Genomic DNA, 18907 nt, shown 5'->3' with positions numbered 1-18907 from the left:
AAAATAAAGAAAAAGAAAACAAACAAACAAACCTGTTTGTTATATAGAATCGTAAGTTTAAAGGTGACAAGGACGTCCAAGGACCCTCTATCCCAGCAGGCAATTAAGACAGTTACAGAACAGCAGAATTTTACAGCTATAAAAGACTTTAAAGATCTGATTCTTATTTATAAGTGGGTAATTGAGGCTCCCCAAGAAGCACATAAATCACATGCCGTTGTCTCATGGTTAAGAAATAGAAAGAGCACTGCACCCAGGTGTTACCTTCAAGTGCAGAGCTCTCTCTATTACAGAACAGCACTAGGCACTTCTCTACTCAGCGGCCATTTGTGAGAGCAAAGTATCCTGGAGAGCAGCATGAGCAAATGCTCTCTGTACAGCATCAGAGAGTGAGGACATGAAGGCTATGCAGATGTCTCCTTACGACCATCTGACTCAGCCACAGTGCCAAAGCAGCTACAGGCAACCGTGAACAGTGAGCAAAGCTGTGCTGCAATAAAAATCTATTGACAAAAAAAAAAAGCCACAACTGGATGAGCCAGGGGCCATTTACTATTATTTACTTGAGTATCATTTTATGTTTTTAAATATTTCAACACCAATATAATGTTTAACTTTTACCTCATATATATTTATTCAACTTGATGCTCTTCAGGTGATTCAATTCCAGAATAAATAAATAAGATTTATAACACTATAAAACTTAACATGTTAACATATTACATTAAAAAGCTCAAATTTCCAAAAGTTAATTTTTTATTGCAATATTTACTTTAAAGGTATTTAATGGGAAACAAAAAAGATTACCTTTGGACCCTATACATTTTTTTCTGCAAGACAAAAATGATCAGGAAGGGTTTTTTCCTCCCCAGTACTGGGAGCCAGGGACTAAACCTAAGATCTCACACATGTCAGGCAGCAGCTCTCCTACTAAGCTGTAGTACTGACCCTTTTAATTTTCTTGTTTTGTTTTTTACTTTACTTTGTGAGTCTTATTAAGTTGCCCAGACTAGCTATGAACTTACTCTGTAGCTCACAGAGATCTTGAACTTACCTCAACCTCTCAAACAGCTTTATAAAAAGAAAATGATCAGGCCTGATTCAGGAATGATCTCTAAGATTAAAATTGCTATTATACAAATAGTCAGAAACATAAAGCTGAGCAGTGGTGTTGCACACCTTTAATCCCAGCACTTGGAGACAGAGGGAGACGGATCTCTGTGAGTTTGAGGACAGTCTGGTCTACAGAGCGAGATCCAGGACAGCCAAGAACAACTAAGGCTATACAAAAAAACCCTGTCTTGAAACCCCTCCCCCCCCAAAAAAAAAAGAAGGAAAAAGAAACACAAAATGGGGAGACACCAGAGCAGAATAAAACACTAAACCCAGGAGCTTGTACATCCTAAGAACATTCAACCACTGAGCTACACCTCCAGTCCTGGCACTAAACTTTTTAAAGCAGACAACTCAAGAAACACATACTTAAGTAAATCCAAAGTTGTCTACAGCTGAATAATAATTAAGGTAATTGTAATTTAAGGATTTGCTAGATCCTTTTTAAAAACTAAAGTTTTTAATAATAGTAGAGGTCTTAACCATCATTCCCAGAAGAAACAAAAACTTGCAACTAATAAACACTACCCATCCAATAACAAAACTGTGCATTGTGGGAAAGCAGTAAAGCGTTACCTCCTCCTTACTTAACTGCAACGATGTGTCTGAGTCATTCCACTTAATGATGTGAGAATTGCAAAATTGAAGTAAAAAGAGTATGATTATTCTTCTAGTTTCACAGTAACAAAATGAAAAGACTCAAGTTACAGGTTTTTTGGAAATTACTCTTATAAAGAACAATAAATGGTCAAGATTTATTTAAACATAGCATTAAGTTACACTGAGATAATTTTCCTACAGACATGCACATGTGAACAGAAAGCAAAACTAACTCTAAAAAAAGATACACAGATGAAAAGGGAAAAATCATCTTAAAAACGGGGTAATATTTAAGAATAGGACTGTATTTTCATCTACCGTTTCTGTGGTTCATAAGTTATGACTGACATATGAGAACAGAATTGGTTCACTACTGTTAAAAGTGAACTGCTTTTTACGGTACCCCAACGTGTTAAGCCTCACTTGCTCCTACCACTTGAGGCTTATTTAAATGAAAGATTAAACACTGAAGGATGCCAAGACTCTTACCGATTTTTCAGGGCCGCGTACACAAGCCGCCGCAAGTGAAAGTCGTAAATCTTTTTCTCTAGACAAAATTAAGATTTTATAAATTGAAACTGTAGTAAATGCACAATCAAAATTACAGTCATCAATGAAATAGATTTGCACACAAAGTCCATATAATCAATCTCCAAATACAAATAATTCCTTTAATTAATAACAAAGCTTTAAAATTCTAAAACCAAATTTAATCATAGTCTACATTACATGTCAAACTCCTTAAAATACATCTCAAAGTGAATATTGGAGGCACTTCAAAGACACAGTAGTTTACACAGAATAAAAGAGAAAAACAAGACAGACTATTTTACGGAAAAACTGGAAATCTCTTGAAGAGCACGTGTATCTTTTCAAGCCAATAAGGCTGGAGAGATGGCTCAGCAGGTCACAGCCCTTTGTTGCTGTGCAGAAGACCTGGGTTCAGGTTCTCAGCATGCACATGGCAGCTCACAACCACCTGTAACTCCAATCCTAAGGATTCGGACACCCTTTTCTGGCCTCCAAGTGAACCAGGCACACTCATAGTGTACACACTTGCATGCAGGCAAAACACTCACACAAATAATATAAAAATAAATCTTTAAAGAAAAGAAAATCTCAATAGTAGCTTGCTTAACTAACCAACACAAGGCTCTGGGTTCAAAGGCCAACACTACAAAAAAAAAAAAAAGGACTTTAAGATAGCTAATAGCAGATATTAAGATACTAACTTCCTCTTGGAGGTAAGGAAAGGAATAAGACGATAACTCTCCACTTCTTTAGAACCAAGATTTTTATTCATAATTTTAATTAACACTTCACAGATAACTTAAGAAAACTGAGAAGATAACAGTGGTCAGGAGGATTAAAACTCATTAGCTACATTTCTGAAACTGTCAAAGGAAAAAATAATAAAAAAATGAAAAAATAAAGATTACAAACAGAGTTGAATACAACATAAACACTGTGACTTGCTATATTTCATTCTGCACGGGTGTATGCTTACCATTTCTTGTTTTCAAAGATAAACAATTTGTTAGTATTTGAGCAATAATCTAACAGGCACAGGCAGGTGATGTGCAATCAAGCAATTGGCTTGGAAACATTAGGAAATAGTGCTGCTCACTCTTCACATCCTATCATTGTACACAAGTGCGGTCTGCTAAATGCAAACCTTTCATTACCGTTTCTTCTTCCTCTGCTGCTCAGCCATCTGTTCCAGCAGTTCTTGCCTATATTTCTCTTTCTTTCTCCGGAGAGCTTCTCGATCTTCACCTCCTGGATAAGAAAAAGAGTTAAGACACTTAACTTAGGCCTGGAGAGATGGCTCAGTGGTTAAGAGCACTAGCTGTTCCTCCAGAGGACCACCATATTTCTAAAAAAGGAACAAAGAAAAAAGTCAGACCCTTAAAGAAAATGTAATTGAACAAACAGCAAGTTCTCTTACTGTCCCAAGGATAATCAAAGAATCAACAGTCACATATAAAACAGAATAAAAACAAACATCCACAGTACAATAAAGTCCTAGTTAAAAAGAAAAAAAATAAAACCTTATTACCCAAACTAATTTCACCTATCATCTATAAGCCATGGAGCCAATTAAGTTACACAGCTTTAAAAGTATCAACAGTTCTATACAATGCATGCGAAATGCTAAGCATGGTACCCAGCATGAAGTAACTGTCCGCTGTTATTCATAAGGCATCATTATTTACAATACTGAGTTCTCACTAAGGACATTTAACTCAACACCCTGCCAAGGTCTAATCAACTGGAATTTCTATACATACCAAAGAGCATCCCTGCAAAGGGACTACAGATAAGGGGATCAGCAGATCCACGATGAGCAGATTCAGGTGGTTCATTATCCTGAGCACTAAAACAATAAGAGCGAGCAAATATTAAAATCCAGGTGATTTTAGGAAATCAAAATTCAACATATAGGCCTGGAATGGTGGTGCACACCATTAATTCCAGCACTTGGGAGGCTGAGGCCAAAGGACTGTGGGTTTGAAGCTAGCCTGGAATACACAGTAAGATTCAACCACATGTAAAATCCCTGTGTCTCAAAGAATAAAAACTGGTTAGGAGTTGAGATGGCTCAGTGAGTAAGTACTTGAAAAGCACTGAGGACCTGGGCTCAACCCTCAGCACACACCGACAAGAGCTGATAGAGGTGTGCATGTCCACAGTCCCACAGCCGGGGAGGTGACGACAGGACCCCTAAGGCTGGCTGGCCAGCCATGCCAGCCCCAGGCTCAGCTGAAAGTCCTGTCTCGGAGAATACAGTGGCACAGGATGGAGGAAAGCACAAGACTTCCACTTCTGGCCCTACAAACACATGCATGCACCCTTGAATAAAAACAATTAATAAAGTGGGATGTGAATTATCCTTTCTTTCAGAATGCTAGTTAAAACTATGGTATTTTATTTCTTTATACCAAGGGACTCCAATATATATATAAAACTTTTCTTCAGCCAGTTTCACTGGGTCCACAGATTTGAAATCCTTTTTATATGAAATTAGCCAGTAAGAATAATTTTTAGAATAAGTGTGTGTGTGTATCCTCACTTAGAAAAGATTATTCCTTTGGGGGGAAAAAAGGATTTTAAAAAAACAAAATTTCTTGAAAAAAAGGAACAAAGAAAAAAGTCAGACCCTCAAATTTGAAAATGTAATTGGACAAACAGCAAGTTCTCTTACTGTCCCAAGGATAGTTTATACTTTGTATTTCTCCTAAGAAAAGACACTGTTACTTCACCGTACTATGTATTAGAACCATTTATTCTGTTTTCCATATCAGCACACACCAACTGTACAAACCTCCCTGTCTCACTGGGATATTGTCATTCATGCATATGACATAGTCCCATCACATTCAGTTCTCCATCACCTTCTCATGCTCCTGTCCCACACTTCCCTGATCCTCTCGTCTCTCACGCACCAGGTTGGCCCTGAATTCCTCTACGGCCTAGGAGAAGGAACCTGAACCTCTGATCCTCCACCTTCTTCCTAGTGCTGGGATTACAGGTGTAATCCACCTGTAGTGATTACAGGTGTGCACCACCACACTGCTGACACTGTGCTGGGCATTAAATCCTGGGCTTTGTCCATAATGGCCAAGCACTCTACCAACTAAGCCACATCCTCAGACCGCATGTGGTTCTGCTTTACATTTTCATCATTTTTAAATGTTTTGTTTGTGTTTAGCGTGCACGTGGAATCATTCAAGTGTGGAGGTCAGAGGACAACCTTGGGAGTTGGGTCTCTCCTACAGAATGTGGATTCCCAGGATCAACTCAGGTCATCAAGCCTAGTGGCAAGCACCTTCACAGCTGAGGCATCTTGCTGGTCCATGTGGTTTCTTTTAGGTTTTAGTTTTTAAGAACAGAACAATTCATTCTTATGTATGAAACAGAAAAGCACATACAAAGAAAAAAAAACTAGAAAGTTACTAACTCTTATCAATAGAAACAAATACTAATTTTACAAAGTAAGCATTAAAGCTACTCTACCAATAAGCAAAACAAGCAAATAATAATAATAATAAAGTGTCACACTGCAGGGACATTTTCAATCCAATTCCAGTACCATGACACCAAGATATTTTGCAAAGATTTACTTTTCATTATACGTGTGCCTGTTGCAGAATCAGATTCCTTTAGCACTGTAATTATCGGCAGCTGTGGGCCACCAGATGTGGTGCTGGGACTCAAACATGAGTCCCCTGCAAGACCAAACAGCCTCTTCACCGCTGAGCCATCTCTCCAGCCACAATTTCAAGACGTTTCAGACTCATTATAACATCATTAAATTATGTTCATTTCGCCTTCATAATTTCAAATTAATTTATATACTTATCATTCCAATTTTAGTATACATGCTGCCAAAGGGAGCACTATATATTTTATAATGAGAGAGGCTTCCTCTGAAAGCCCAGCCAAGCTTTACTCAAAAAAGAAAAGAAAAGAAAAAAACTTTTCTTGAAGAATGTTGTAAGCCTAGGGATGTAGCTCAGTGGTAAAGTGCTTGCCTTGCTCAATGATTTATGTTCAATCCCCAGAACAGATACAGAGACAAGAAAGGGAGAAAGGGAGCGGACAGACAGAATGCTGAAAGTAAATGTCATAAATATTCACCCATAATACCTCCTCACCTTTCTCCCCAATAATCCCTGCCACTAGTAAAGGACGGCTGTTAATACACTATGCTTTTTCTACTTTTTCCTCAGGTCAGTTTTAGGCAGGTACTGTTTCAGAGTGTAAAGACTCAAGGACAGAATTGCTATCACGTACCTTGTGTTTCCAGCAGATGAAATCCGTCCGTTTGACTGGTCTGTGACACCATCCTCATTCTCCCTAGGAGGTACATTCCTTTGTCTGTTTCCCTGTGGCCTTAAAAACACATCAGCTTATAGAGCACATCCCCCACACAGTGGGTCTTCTTACCTCTCTAGGGTTCTAACGCCCCATGTGTCAGCATTAAAGCGAACAAAGGACTGTGCTGACATTTACTGTTAACATATCCTAAAGTTAATTCAAATCAGGGTGGCCTCAAGTATATCTGCGCATTAACAACATGTAGTGAGAGTTGAAAGTCAAGTTTGTTGTTGTTTTCGTGTACAGCAATACACTGGGGAAGTAATGCTACAATCACAGTCCCTAATACTATTTTAACTGAGATCACTGTAAATTATTTCTATATAACTTCTAGAATATTTTATTTTAATATTATGTTTAAATACTTAAGTTTTAGTGTCTGTGTCTGTGTCTGTGTGTGTGTTTTGTGTTTGTATGCACCTTCATGTGTGCACACAAGCTATGTCTTTGCTAATGCCTGAGGGGGCCAGAAGAGGATGTCTGATCAACTAGAATTAGTGTTAGAAGAGGTTGTAAGACATTCAATTTGGCTGCTGGGAACTGAACTCAGGCCCTCTGGAAGAGCAACAAGTGCTCTTAACCTTTGAATCATCTCTCCAGCGAGATATATATAATTTTTTTTTTTTAACCTAAGATAACACAGTAGAATTCTTGCATCATTTGGTTAACATGGGAATTACAGGGCACCTTCTGTTCTGGGCATTGAGTAGACACAACCCCCGTACACACCCAAGTTTCCAGGCAAAACTAAAACAAAATTGTTTTTTAATTCAGACATATACTTTCTGGGAATTATTTCACAATACATAAAACTGAGTTCTTAACTTAAAAATTGACACAATAAACCCCATGAAAGAATGTTACCAAAAGCTAAATAAAAAACATTTTAAAGACAGTCTGATGCAGAATAGATCTGAGGAACCTTCACTTTACTTATAAGGTCATAATAAACAAAAAGAAAGTTTAGAATTTATTTCCTTCTTTAAAAAAAGCAATCATTTAAAAAGTGAAAAAAATTTTCACCTATCTTTCTTTTTCCATTTGGCAAACACTGATTTGTTTTTATGAAATGTAATTTCTCACGCCAGAGAAACCAGCATAACTTTTTACATAAACACTTATTAGCATCCATGAAAAACCAGCATTTCACAAGTCATATTTCTTTATGTGGCTGTTAATGAATTATATTTTCCTTCTGAAGAAGACAAAAAGAAGTATGGTTGAGGAAATATAATACAATAGTTAGTGTAAAGTTGGTGCTGAGATTAACGGGACTGGCCACGTTCCACTGCAAAAGAAAAGAATTCTCCAAAGACGCAGACTATCATAATCCTCATTTGTCTCCACCACAAAAGCATGGTCAGAGTTCTCTGGGGGATCAGCTCAAATGGTAATCTTAAGAACATTATGACTTTGCCACGAAAACAGGGATGCTTCTATTTTTTACCCATATCCAACCCAGTTCCCTACACACCATTTTAAAATTTACTTCAATTTAACGTTTTTTTAAAAAGCCAGCTTTTTGCCGGGCGGTGGTGGCGCACGCCTTTAATCCCAGCACTCGGGAGGCAGAGCCAGGCGGATCTCTGTGAGTTCGAGGCCAGCCTGGGCTACCAAGTGAGTTCCAGGAAAAGGCGCAAAGCTACACAGAGAAACCCTGTCTCGAAAAACCAAAAAATAAATAAATAAATAAATAAATAAATAAATAAATAAATAAATAAATAAATAAAATAAAAAATAAAAAGCCAGCTTTATGTAAACTGAAGTATGGGCGCTCAGATCTCTTTTAAAGTAACATAATCTAGTGTCATCCCCTATTTTCTACCACTCAAAGCAAATTCCAGCCCTAACTGGCAATGCCCTTTCTATTTAGTCACACTGCATCTAGAGGACCCACGTGCAGACAGTCTGACAGCAGGCTGGAGACTGCCTACATACAGTACCAGACGGGGCTGCTAGCCAGCCCTCGGCTGTCACCTGACAGCACAGGTCTCAGGAGGTCCAACAGGCTAAGGACTAACGAGTGCGCCACTCTCTAAACTATCTGCACAAACATTACAGGCTATAAAGAAACATTTCTTTCCTACAGGAAGTCTGGGATGTTAGCTTATGCTAGGAAGGGGTGTCCATACAATCTGCCCTCAAGAAAAACCTTAGGCACTGAGTCTCAGTTCAGTGGCACAGGAGTGAAGTCCCCTCACTGGCTTCAAAAGAAAAGATTATTTCAGAATTTTACTGTCTATTAATTATAAATATACAACTAGCAAAATTTAAATAGAATGGAAATGTGATTCTGTGTGACACATTAGTCACACAGAAACTGCACGCAGCATTACAATACTGAAAACTTCCTTAACTCGTTAATACTAAGTAAAACACTAAGAGATATTGTGTTCACCTCTACAGCTCAGTTAATAAGTAATAAAGACTAGCACAGGCTACAGTTTAAGAGTCTATAATTCAAAGTATCATTAAAAAGAACTATTTACATTCAACTTCAGAGAGCTCCTAAACATCAACTTTACTCATTAGTATGTACACATAAACCATACACACAAACACAAAGAATACAAACCGTTAGTCCCAATAAGAACAACTTTGTCAATTATTTAAGAACACTGACCAATTCATGGAATGACTTTAGGAAAACAACCCTTCCTGGACATCTTTCACTGCCCCACCTTTAAGATAAGAAAAAACATACTGCTCATAAAACATCAGGTATGTTAAGAAGTTGTAAGATAATTAAAAAGAAACTCATAGCAAAATTATAAAAATAAAACATCACTATAAAAGTAAAATCGATCAAAAATTTAACTTTGAGAAGTGCGGAACAAGGAAATCATAGAAGTTAAAGGATAGAGTTATTTCTTTTACTAACAACTATACCCATTAAATATAACTATTGAATGATTAATGTGAATTCTTTTTCTCAAAGAGAAAGAAAAGGTGGTTATAACCCCAATTATCCTCAAGAAACATGAAAAATGGCCTAACATACTGAGATATGACAGCTGATACATTAACAAAATATAAGTAACACATAACATACACTTACGTAGTGTTCAGAACTGAGATAATGAGTAAGAACTCAACCTTATATAAAATAATTTCAAAATACTATTTAAGGAAGTTGACAGAGAAAGGTCATTTATGAGATACATAAGATAATAATGCAGTCCTCAAGTGATCAGAATGGAATTAATTGATTTGTTAGCTCGTATGTGAAAAATAAAGCATCAATTGTCATAAGTTCATAAAATTCCAAACTTTAAAATTATGCTTTCATTATATTCTGGAGGCAAATATCATAATGAGAAAAGTAAAGGTTCTAGAAAGTTCTCAGGTACAGAGAAGACACCATCAAGATTCCAGTAGTGCCTGGAGTGCTGCAAAATTGAGAGGTGTTCTAATTACTTTAAATATAAGCATTTTCAAATATAAGATACTATAGGGTTTGGAGCATTTTCTGAAGTATAAACTATACTCATATAGAAAACTATAATAAGCAATCCACATTTCTCATTATTCCAGATATTATATTTTGAACTCAAATTACTTAAATTAAGATACAGACTAAAGACAGAGAATTAATGAAAGCTTTGTATTGTTATCAATAACTAAAATACTGACAATGCAGCCCAAGAATATTTTCGAAAATACTAAAAAAGTGAATATTTAGACCATTACACAAAACAGGTCCCAAAATTTACATGTAATCCATCAAGTTAGCAGGCCAATGACAGAGATAGGCTCTGTGACATTTCTATCTCTAATAGTTAAAGAAACATGTCAAGTTAAATATTAAGGTAAATGAAAACAAAGACCTATAGTTAAGAAATTCCAAACAATATCACAAAATCAGTTATTCAAAGAAAGTAAAAAAACATTTGAAAATCTGACTGAGAAGAGTTTTACACCATTTGAATTACATCAAAGTCCAATAACAGTCTTTAAAATACATTGATAAAGACAGTTAGGGTGTACAAACATTAAGTCACAAACTGTATTTCACCCACGGTAAAATATCCCTTTTCCCTACGTTTCACCATTTGAAATTAGGCTGGCTATCAAACTGACTTTAACCTGCTGCAGAAGAAGTGGGTTTTATCCCTGACAGTCGTCTGGGAAACTGTGACCCAAGACAACCTGAGTCCTTAACCCTGAGGTCTCTCTGGATGCTACTGGCAACCAGAATCCAGGCCTCGAACCTTAATCAACGTCTGCTTTAGGCTGCCCACTCGAACACAAGACTTCGAGGTTTTTTGCTTGTTTGTTTTTGTTTGGTTTGTGTTGTTTACCCCCCTACTTGATCATAGTTGAGACAAGAAATTCCCTCTATGAGAATGTTTCCACTCACTTTAGATTAAGGGTATACACTTTCTACTTTCTAGCTTTACCTTGGGGTCCTAATTTTAAATTATGGTGCTTCACAAAACAGACAGTATGGCTGAATTAATCAAATATGGTAAATCAAGTAAAACTGCTTTTATAAAACTAACAGCAATATTAAGTAAATAAAGAGAATAAAAATGAAGATGTAAATACCTCTCATCTGGATATACTCTCAGAAGTCTTCTATCAAAGTCACTTTCAAATCTAAATCTCTCGTCCATTTCTTCACTGCCGTCAAGATCTCGGTCAGATCTATAGTACTGTCTGTCAGGCACTTGCTCCGCATTAACCCTTCGAGCTCTTCGCTCCGGAACACCAGCCTTGCTGGCAAAGCTTTGTTTCGTACCAGAAATGCCTACTTCTTCATTCGTCTGTTTAAGAAGTCTTCTACTGATTAACTCAATTTCATCATCTAGTTGTTGATATCTGCTTTCCTCCCGACGTCTTCGGTTTAGAAGCTCTTCATATGTGGGGGCCTCTGAATGTGTGTATGAAGTCTGTTTTTGTGGAGGTAGATCAGGTTTGCCGTGACTAACAGGGTTTTTATTTCTTTGACTCTTAGGCTGTTGAATTAAAAAAGAAAAACAGCTTAATGAGACATTATCATATAAAAGATATTAAAATCTCAAGTCATACTAAGTCTTTATTACATAAAATTTCAATAACTATCCTTAAAATTTACTGATTTATATCTGAACTTTGATGTTTAATCAAAAGAGCCAAAAAAGTTTTTGTTTTTTTTTTTTTTGGAAAAAAAAATTTCAAAGAATTATGTTGCAGTAAACTGTATTATATAGCAAGAGACGAGCGATAGTAAAATGGGTAAGTGGCTATGAAAAACCTGACAACTAAATGCAAATTCTTAGCTTTAGACATAAGAGATATATTTTAATATTTACATAGTACTTCAAATTAAATTCTTCCTAAACATGGTAAGCTTTGCTGGGTGGTGGTGGCACACGTCTTTAATCCCAGCACTTGAGAAGCAGAGGCAGGTGGATCTCTTGAGTTTCAGGTCAGCCTGGTCTATAAAGCAAGTTCCAGGACAGCCAGAGCTACACAATGAGACCATGTCTTGAAAGGTTACGCCACTTGGGCTGACAATGCCCGCCGAGAGCCATACACTACCTAACAAAAACCTCAGGACCAGGTATGAGATACCTCCTTTGGGCTGTTGTTCGGGGAGTCCAGGAGACTCCCAAAACATTATACACTGTTGCACTGGGTTGCCTCCCAGAGGCTGAAAGTAAGAACCTATTGCTGAAGACACCATGCACCTCAGACGTCAGAAGATTAGATCTGAATATGACCTGAAAGCCTCCTCCCTGAGGAACAGCTTTCTCATTTCCAAAAGGTACCATGCAGGCTGCCAAAGGAAGGAAGCAACCAGTAAGTCCTACTGTGCTGGCAAGTTTGATGTCAACTTGACAGAAGCTAAAGTCATCTGAGAAGAAGGAACCACAATAAAGAAAATGCCTCCATAATAGCCAGCTGCAGGCAAACCTGTAAGGCACTTTCTTAATTAGTGATTGGTCGGGGAGGACCAGCCCACTGTGGGTGGTGCCACCCCTGGGCTGGTGGTCCTGGATTCTATAAGAAAGTAGGCTGAGCAAGCCTTGGGGAATAAGTCAGTAAACAGCACTCCTCAGTGGTCTTTACATCAGCTCCTACAGTCAGGTTCCTACCCTGCTTGAGTTTCTGCCCTCACTGTATTTAATGATGAACTGTGATATGGAAGTGTAAGTTGAATAAACCCTTTCCTTCCCAACTTGCATTTGGTCACGGTGTTCTAACACAGCAATAGTAACTCTAATTAAGACACCGATCCAGCTGTGATACCTATTGACCACAACAATGAACCAGCATGGCCAGCCATATATCCTGAAAGGTGATATCGTGGCACTTCTATCTTGGAACTAATCAACAGCTGTCTAATTGGTCTTAAGGCCCACTCATCAGGAAGGAAATCACGCCTGGTACTAGAAACTGAGACAACTACCCAGGGCTGTTGAGGTCAGAGGTCTTCAAGGAGAGCCTACTATCACCACTTTACTAAACCCGCAGAATTCCTCCCAGATTCTAAACACTTATCTATAAGTGGACAAGTAAGTGTAAATTTTACTCCTCATTAAAGAAGCTTGTCTTTGAAGCAGATGGAGACCACTATAGAAAACCACAACTGATCAAAATGCAGAGCAGCTGACAGTTGCTCCAATAACTTGGCCCCAGAGGCTACATCTAATACACAACTCCTCCACCCAAAGCGCAGGGAACATCTTTCGGCAGAGGACAGAGAGATTAGATTCTAAGAGCCAAAGAAACAAGAAAGCTGCAGTGAGATTGTGTCTCCTAGAAATGACAGGACACTACACTCAGGATACCTCAGCAACACAACTGCCCAAACATGACCTGAACAACGACAACACCACACGACATGCTAATGCAGATGGGGAAATCTCAAAGGGCCCCAACCCCTAGACAAAGAACTACAGACAACTAATCACAGCTGAGGGAGAGAGAATTACTCTTCCCCAGGAATGAACCCCCTAATTGGTTATCCAATGCCAAGTGGTCAGCCCTGAAATCATATACATACAAGCAACATTAAATGGACTCAACAGATTATATATTTATGCATTGTATATACGTAACAATAACAATTAAAGAAAATGAGGCCATGAGTTTGAGAGTAGTTAGGGGACAATATGTGAGGAGTTGAAGGGAGGAGAGGGGAAATTATTCAATTATATTTTTAACAATGATTATTTAAAAAATAAAATTTTAAAAAAGAACTTCATTCAATTATTATACAGTTTTGATAACTCTTGATATGCAATATAGATATATGTATATATATTTCTCACCCAGAAACTGTCAATATTTTAAAATTACTTAAACTAAAAAGTAAAGCCGGGCGGTGGTGGCGCACACCTTTAATCCCAGCACTCAGGAGGCAGAGCCAGAAGGATCTCTGTGAGTTAGAGGACAGCCTGGTCTACAAAGCAAGTTCCAGGAAAGGCGCAAAGCTACACAGAGAAACCCTGTCTCAAAAAAAAAATAAAAAATAAAAAATAAAAATAAAATAAATAAAGTCAGGGATGGTGGTACAAACATGAAATCCTAGCAGCCCACTCATACATATGATATTAAAAATCACTTTATAAACATAAAACATACCTCAATATTCTTTTCTACCTGTCTGGCCTTTTCTATGGATTCTTCCTTACCCCTGAGAAATTGATTGTATTCTTTGTTGCGCTCAAGTTTCAACCTTTCCTTAAAAAAGAAATTGAAAGGCAATGTTAACCTCAACTTCAGTGGGGGGGGGGGGGGGAGCTGTTAATATCAAACCAGAATCATACAAATCAGAGCTCTTAGTCTAAATCCAGCTTTACTAATGATTTTAAGGACTAGAAAGCCACTGAAAGGAACAAGAAGAGGACTCATCAGCACCGCAGCTCCCCAAGTCTCCCTTGTCATATGCAAACAGACATGACTATATGCTTTTCCATTCATTAGCACGTGATGTCACTAACAGAATGGTACTACTTCAGTTATAAGATATCTTGATTCCTTTCCCCCAGTGCTTCTCAGTGACATATCCTTTCTGCAATTCCCCAAACCACTACCAAAATGCTAATACTAACCATTTTATTCCCTAGGTCAAAGAACTCCTAAACAAAAAAATGGTAAAAATTCTATAGACATTTAAAACACTATAACAGAACTGTTGTTGAAATGCAAATACATTGCAGTAGTACATTTTTTTAAATCCTAGTATGTTCAATGTCACTGAAACTCCACAATCTAAAAGAGCACTTTAAAATGAGGTCTGCTTTTCAAAACTTGGTGACTGTCCACTTTGTCTTACATACTACTCGATGTTGCTACCATCTCTTACAAAACAAGAATTGTGTTAATGGAGTGACAGAAACGTACAGCTAGCTCAGCAACACTAGCCTCTCACATCTATTCATGTCACTGATAACTGCATCACAAAGCACAAATGTGTAGCTCAGATATCAATGTGGAAAAAATAAACTGAATTATTTGATTAAGTAAATAAAATACAGCAAAACAATCAACACATTAAAGAAATCTATCACATCATTAATGTTCAAAAGAACTTTTCAAATGACTCAACCAGAAATTCCATAGACTTTTCTAAAGAAAGACTACAGTCAAGTAGGGAGAAATGGTGTAAGTAGAAGGATATTCTCTCATGCTTTTGAAGCCCCAGGAAACTCTACTCCTACCCACCTACCTTGGCAGATAACCGCTCATCGATAGGAAGAGAAACTCCCAGAGTAGATGGGTCTGTTTCACCCGTAGATAGAAAATTTTTCTGTGTATATAGACATTAAAAATATACATTAGCTAATTGCTTTTGAACATTTCAAAGTTGTCTTTACATTCTATATTCTACGCTGCTACATAATGCACAACAGAAGGATGAGATGGACATGAAGTCAGAGACTGTACATCTAGAAAGCACACCAAACAGAATTCCTTCAAATCAACTTCGGGAAAGGGAGGCTCAAGCTTTAACTCAGATTTGCAACACACATACAGCTTTAGAACGGGGGTGATAACAGTTGTGAAAAGGGTTGATTTTTCCGATTTTTACCCCTCTGGGTATAGAGTCTTCACTCTTTTAACTCCCTCATCAGTATTTTTATGAATGCCTGCAGTGTTTTTGTTTTGTTTTTTTCTGTTCGCTGTAGTCATCTAAGTAAATATACGCACAAAGTCCCAAAGACGAAACTGTGAATGCTGCTGCTGTGTGTCCCTCCATTCATGTCCACTAAGCACTCAGGTGGCATCAGTGAGCATTGCTGAGCATCAGCCTGGGCATCCAAGGACCTAGAGCTCAAGCTTCTCCAACTAACAGCCACACTTACAAGACAAGGCAATTCTGACCAAGCCAGTTCATCTGACACTCATCCTTCCAAACAGTGAGAACGATGCCTGCCCTGCACAACTATCAAAGTTAGTGTAAGGATCAAACAGGATACAAAACATAAAGTCTCTATGAACAATTTAAAGCAAATGAAAACCAATCTTTTGATACTACTTCTTAGTCAAAAGAGCTAAGTCATTTAGCTTCTCTGCCTCAGTTCCTTCACTTGTAAAACAGGCAATATCATCTACAACACTACATCATAAAAGCTAAATCAGCATGTGTAGGCTATCCAGTTTTTTGCATTCATGAACACATTAAACAATTATTGATCATTTGATGCTTTCCAATTAGTATTTTATATGTCAAGGAAACAATGATAAGCTTATGTTCCCTCTAATCATTTAGTTAACAAAACAAACATAAACAACTGCAATACTATCTGCTTCAGTAGCATTATATTAAAAACATGGAATGAGCCGGGCGGTGGTGGCGCACGCCTTTAATCCCAGCACTCGGGAGGCAAAGCCAGGCGGATCTCTGTGAGTTCCAGCCTGGGCTACCAAGTGAGTTCCAGGAAAAGGCGCAAAGCTACACAGAGAAACCCTGTCTTGAAAAACCAAAAAAATAAAAAATAAAAAATAAAAACATGGAATGTATGAGAAGATTGTATATGGAAAAAGTAATAAAGGCATTAATAATGTTTCAATAAATCTAAAGTTACAAACGCTAGTTTGAAAGCTGGCTTATGGGAGTCTAATAAGCTTCTTTATCAAAAGAAAACAGGTAAGACAAAGGACTGAGTGGATCCTAACTCTGCTTATCACCATGTCAAAGTACACTATACAACTAATCATTTCGAAGAAGTATAAATGAACAACAACGACAACAAAAAAATCCCAATCCTCAACCAAAAGCTATCATTCCTCACTCACAAAACAAGTTTAGGGTAATGTCTGAATTTTTCAACAAAATGAAAAAATAAATAAGTAAGAATAACATAGCTTTACAAAAACTTGTTTTTTGTTTCTTTCTTTTTTTTTAAACAGAGCCTCGCTACAGCCCTGATGCTGGTCTAGAACTAACACACTATGTAGAACAGGTTGGCATAGATCCCAAACACCTCCCCCTACCAGGGTTAAAGGCATGTGCTACCACATCTAGCAACAAGAACTTGAATTTTATCTGTTCAGTAAATACTAGGTGACTACTATAACTCTGTCATCCATTTGGTGTCCATCAGTATGTTAGGAGGCCATAATTGCTATAGTCAAAATAAATTACTAAACAAACAAAAAGAACAGGCTATGGAGAGTGTGGCTTCTATAGCACGAGAATGAAGATGGTAATCCCGAGTTCCTGTTTGGACATGGTCTACACTGTTTTTAACACAAGAGGTGGGCACTATTTCAAAGTGAAAACATCAAGTAGACAGCCAGATAGAAAAGTGTAAGGCTCAAGAAAGAACTATAGACTAATGGAATTAATTTTCTGACTCAATTTAAAAGCTGTTCTGTCTGCCCAGTAAGAACACCAACAATTCCTCATTCTAAAAACTAGAGGGAAAAAAGTGGTATTTGTTTAGTGGCTCTTCCTGGCAGTGGTTAAATTAATGTTTTGCTTTGTTTATTTTGTTTTGTTTTTCAAGGGTTTCTCTGTGTAGCTCTGGCTGTCCTGGAACTCACTTTGTAGATCAGGCTGGCCTCAAATTCACTAAGATCTACCTGTCTCTTCCTTCCAAGTGCTGGAATTAAAGGTATAAGCCACCACTGCCCGAATGTAATCTTCTTGCTTTCAACTCCCACCTCCAGGTATCATCCAAAGGCTTGAAGAAAATGCCACTACTTTACCACTGTATTTTTAATAACCCATCACAAAAACAACTCCGTCATGGTAATGTAAAGACCTTGTTCCCTTGATCACTCTCCCTTTTCTTTTAAAAAGGCAATTCCTTCTCATGCCCACTCATGACTATTCAGATTGACAGGACCACAGCCATCATTGCTGTGACTGCCAATTGGGTGATCATCTCAAGCCAGGTGGGAAGTTGTTTAAGTAACAACACCCAGAGGATTCTGTGTTAGCCACCATCCAGACGGCTCTTTGTTGCAAGAGGTGAGTGCTGTACCACAGAGCTGTATCTCTAGCCCCCAGATTGCTTTTTAACTGATATTGGGCATGTTAACTATTTTTGAGGAAGGCTGGTTAGACATGGTCCACCTTTGGCTAGACCAGACATAATCCCTCTCCTTCTGCCTTGCTGTTGCCTAAGATATGACTCGGTGTCTAATAATTCATACTTTGTATAATCCAAGATCCGCCTTCCATTCTTTGACCTTTCAGTACCCTCTACATTTGGTAGCCAGCCTTCACAAGGTGAAAACACATCTTTACAAGGCATGCCAGCACCCCTATCATTCCTTTTCTATGGAGTAAGAAAAGGCAGAAAAGAGGAAGATATGACATACAGGACAGGCCTAGGAAGTCAAGCTAGAACAGGAAAGGTGTGTCAGGCTAAGGAATTCGAATTTTTATTCAAAAATTAGTGAGAAAGACACTGAAATATTTAAATCAGTTAGCCGCAAGATCATTCTGGAAAGCATCATGAACAATGGACAATCAGTACAAGTTCAGTTAAGGCATAGAATTTAAGTTAGTGAGAGTCTCAAACAGGTTGAAGTCACTGTTCTAAAGCAGTTATGCTCTTCATGGACATTTCCAGAAGTCAACGCGTCACCACAGCCCATCAGAGACTGTCTTTCAACAACAAAATCCTAGCCTTCTATATCATTTCTCACTACTTTATAAAAAGGCTATCATCCATCTAGTCAAGCTGGTAAATGTCTCAAATGAACCAAAAGTCCACATCATTCTTCAGTCTATAGTCTCCATTTGAAAAGTTTTCTCTACTCTATTTTGCCTTCTGAATATCCAATTTCTTCCTATCCTGTAATGCCTTATAAAATGATGCTTGCCACTGATTAGGATATCTCGTTGTAGTTTCTGATCTCAATGAAA

At 37.8% G+C, this 18907-nt stretch overlaps 1 protein-coding gene across 13 annotated transcripts in view; it reads right to left on the bottom strand.

The window, feature by feature from the left end:
- The window catches only part of Cspp1 (centrosome and spindle pole associated protein 1), a 102184-nt gene that overhangs the window by 45698 nt on the left and 37579 nt on the right, over positions 1–18907 (bottom strand). For 7 of the 13 annotated variants that reach the window (XR_008213514.1, XM_052715149.1, XM_052715148.1 and 4 more), the window contains 8 exons: positions 15254–15334; positions 14167–14265; positions 11143–11552; positions 6511–6609; positions 4005–4090; positions 3399–3492; positions 2203–2260; positions 1690–1731 (listed from right to left, as the gene is read on the bottom strand). Coding sequence is in view for 12 of the 13 variants with exons in the window: in XM_052715149.1 (XP_052571109.1) it covers positions 1690–1731; positions 2203–2260; positions 3399–3492; positions 4005–4090; positions 6511–6609; positions 11143–11552; positions 14167–14265; positions 15254–15334 (969 nt within the window). In the remaining variant the exon portion in view is untranslated. The remainder of the gene's footprint in view (positions 1–1689; positions 1732–2202; positions 2261–3398; positions 3493–4004; positions 4091–6510; positions 6610–11142; positions 11553–14166; positions 14266–15253; positions 15335–18907) is intronic. The other 6 variants (XM_052715151.1, XM_052715155.1, XM_052715152.1 and 3 more) reach the window with 2 other exon arrangements.

The sequence above is a fragment of the Peromyscus californicus genome, unplaced genomic scaffold (assembly GCF_007827085.1).
Source record: "Peromyscus californicus insignis strain IS unplaced genomic scaffold, ASM782708v3 Scaffold_5__1_contigs__length_169319896, whole genome shotgun sequence".
NCBI lineage: Eukaryota > Metazoa > Chordata > Mammalia > Rodentia > Cricetidae > Peromyscus > Peromyscus californicus.
Note: the sequence above shows the minus strand (reverse complement) of the source record. Positions and strands in the feature narration are given on the sequence as shown.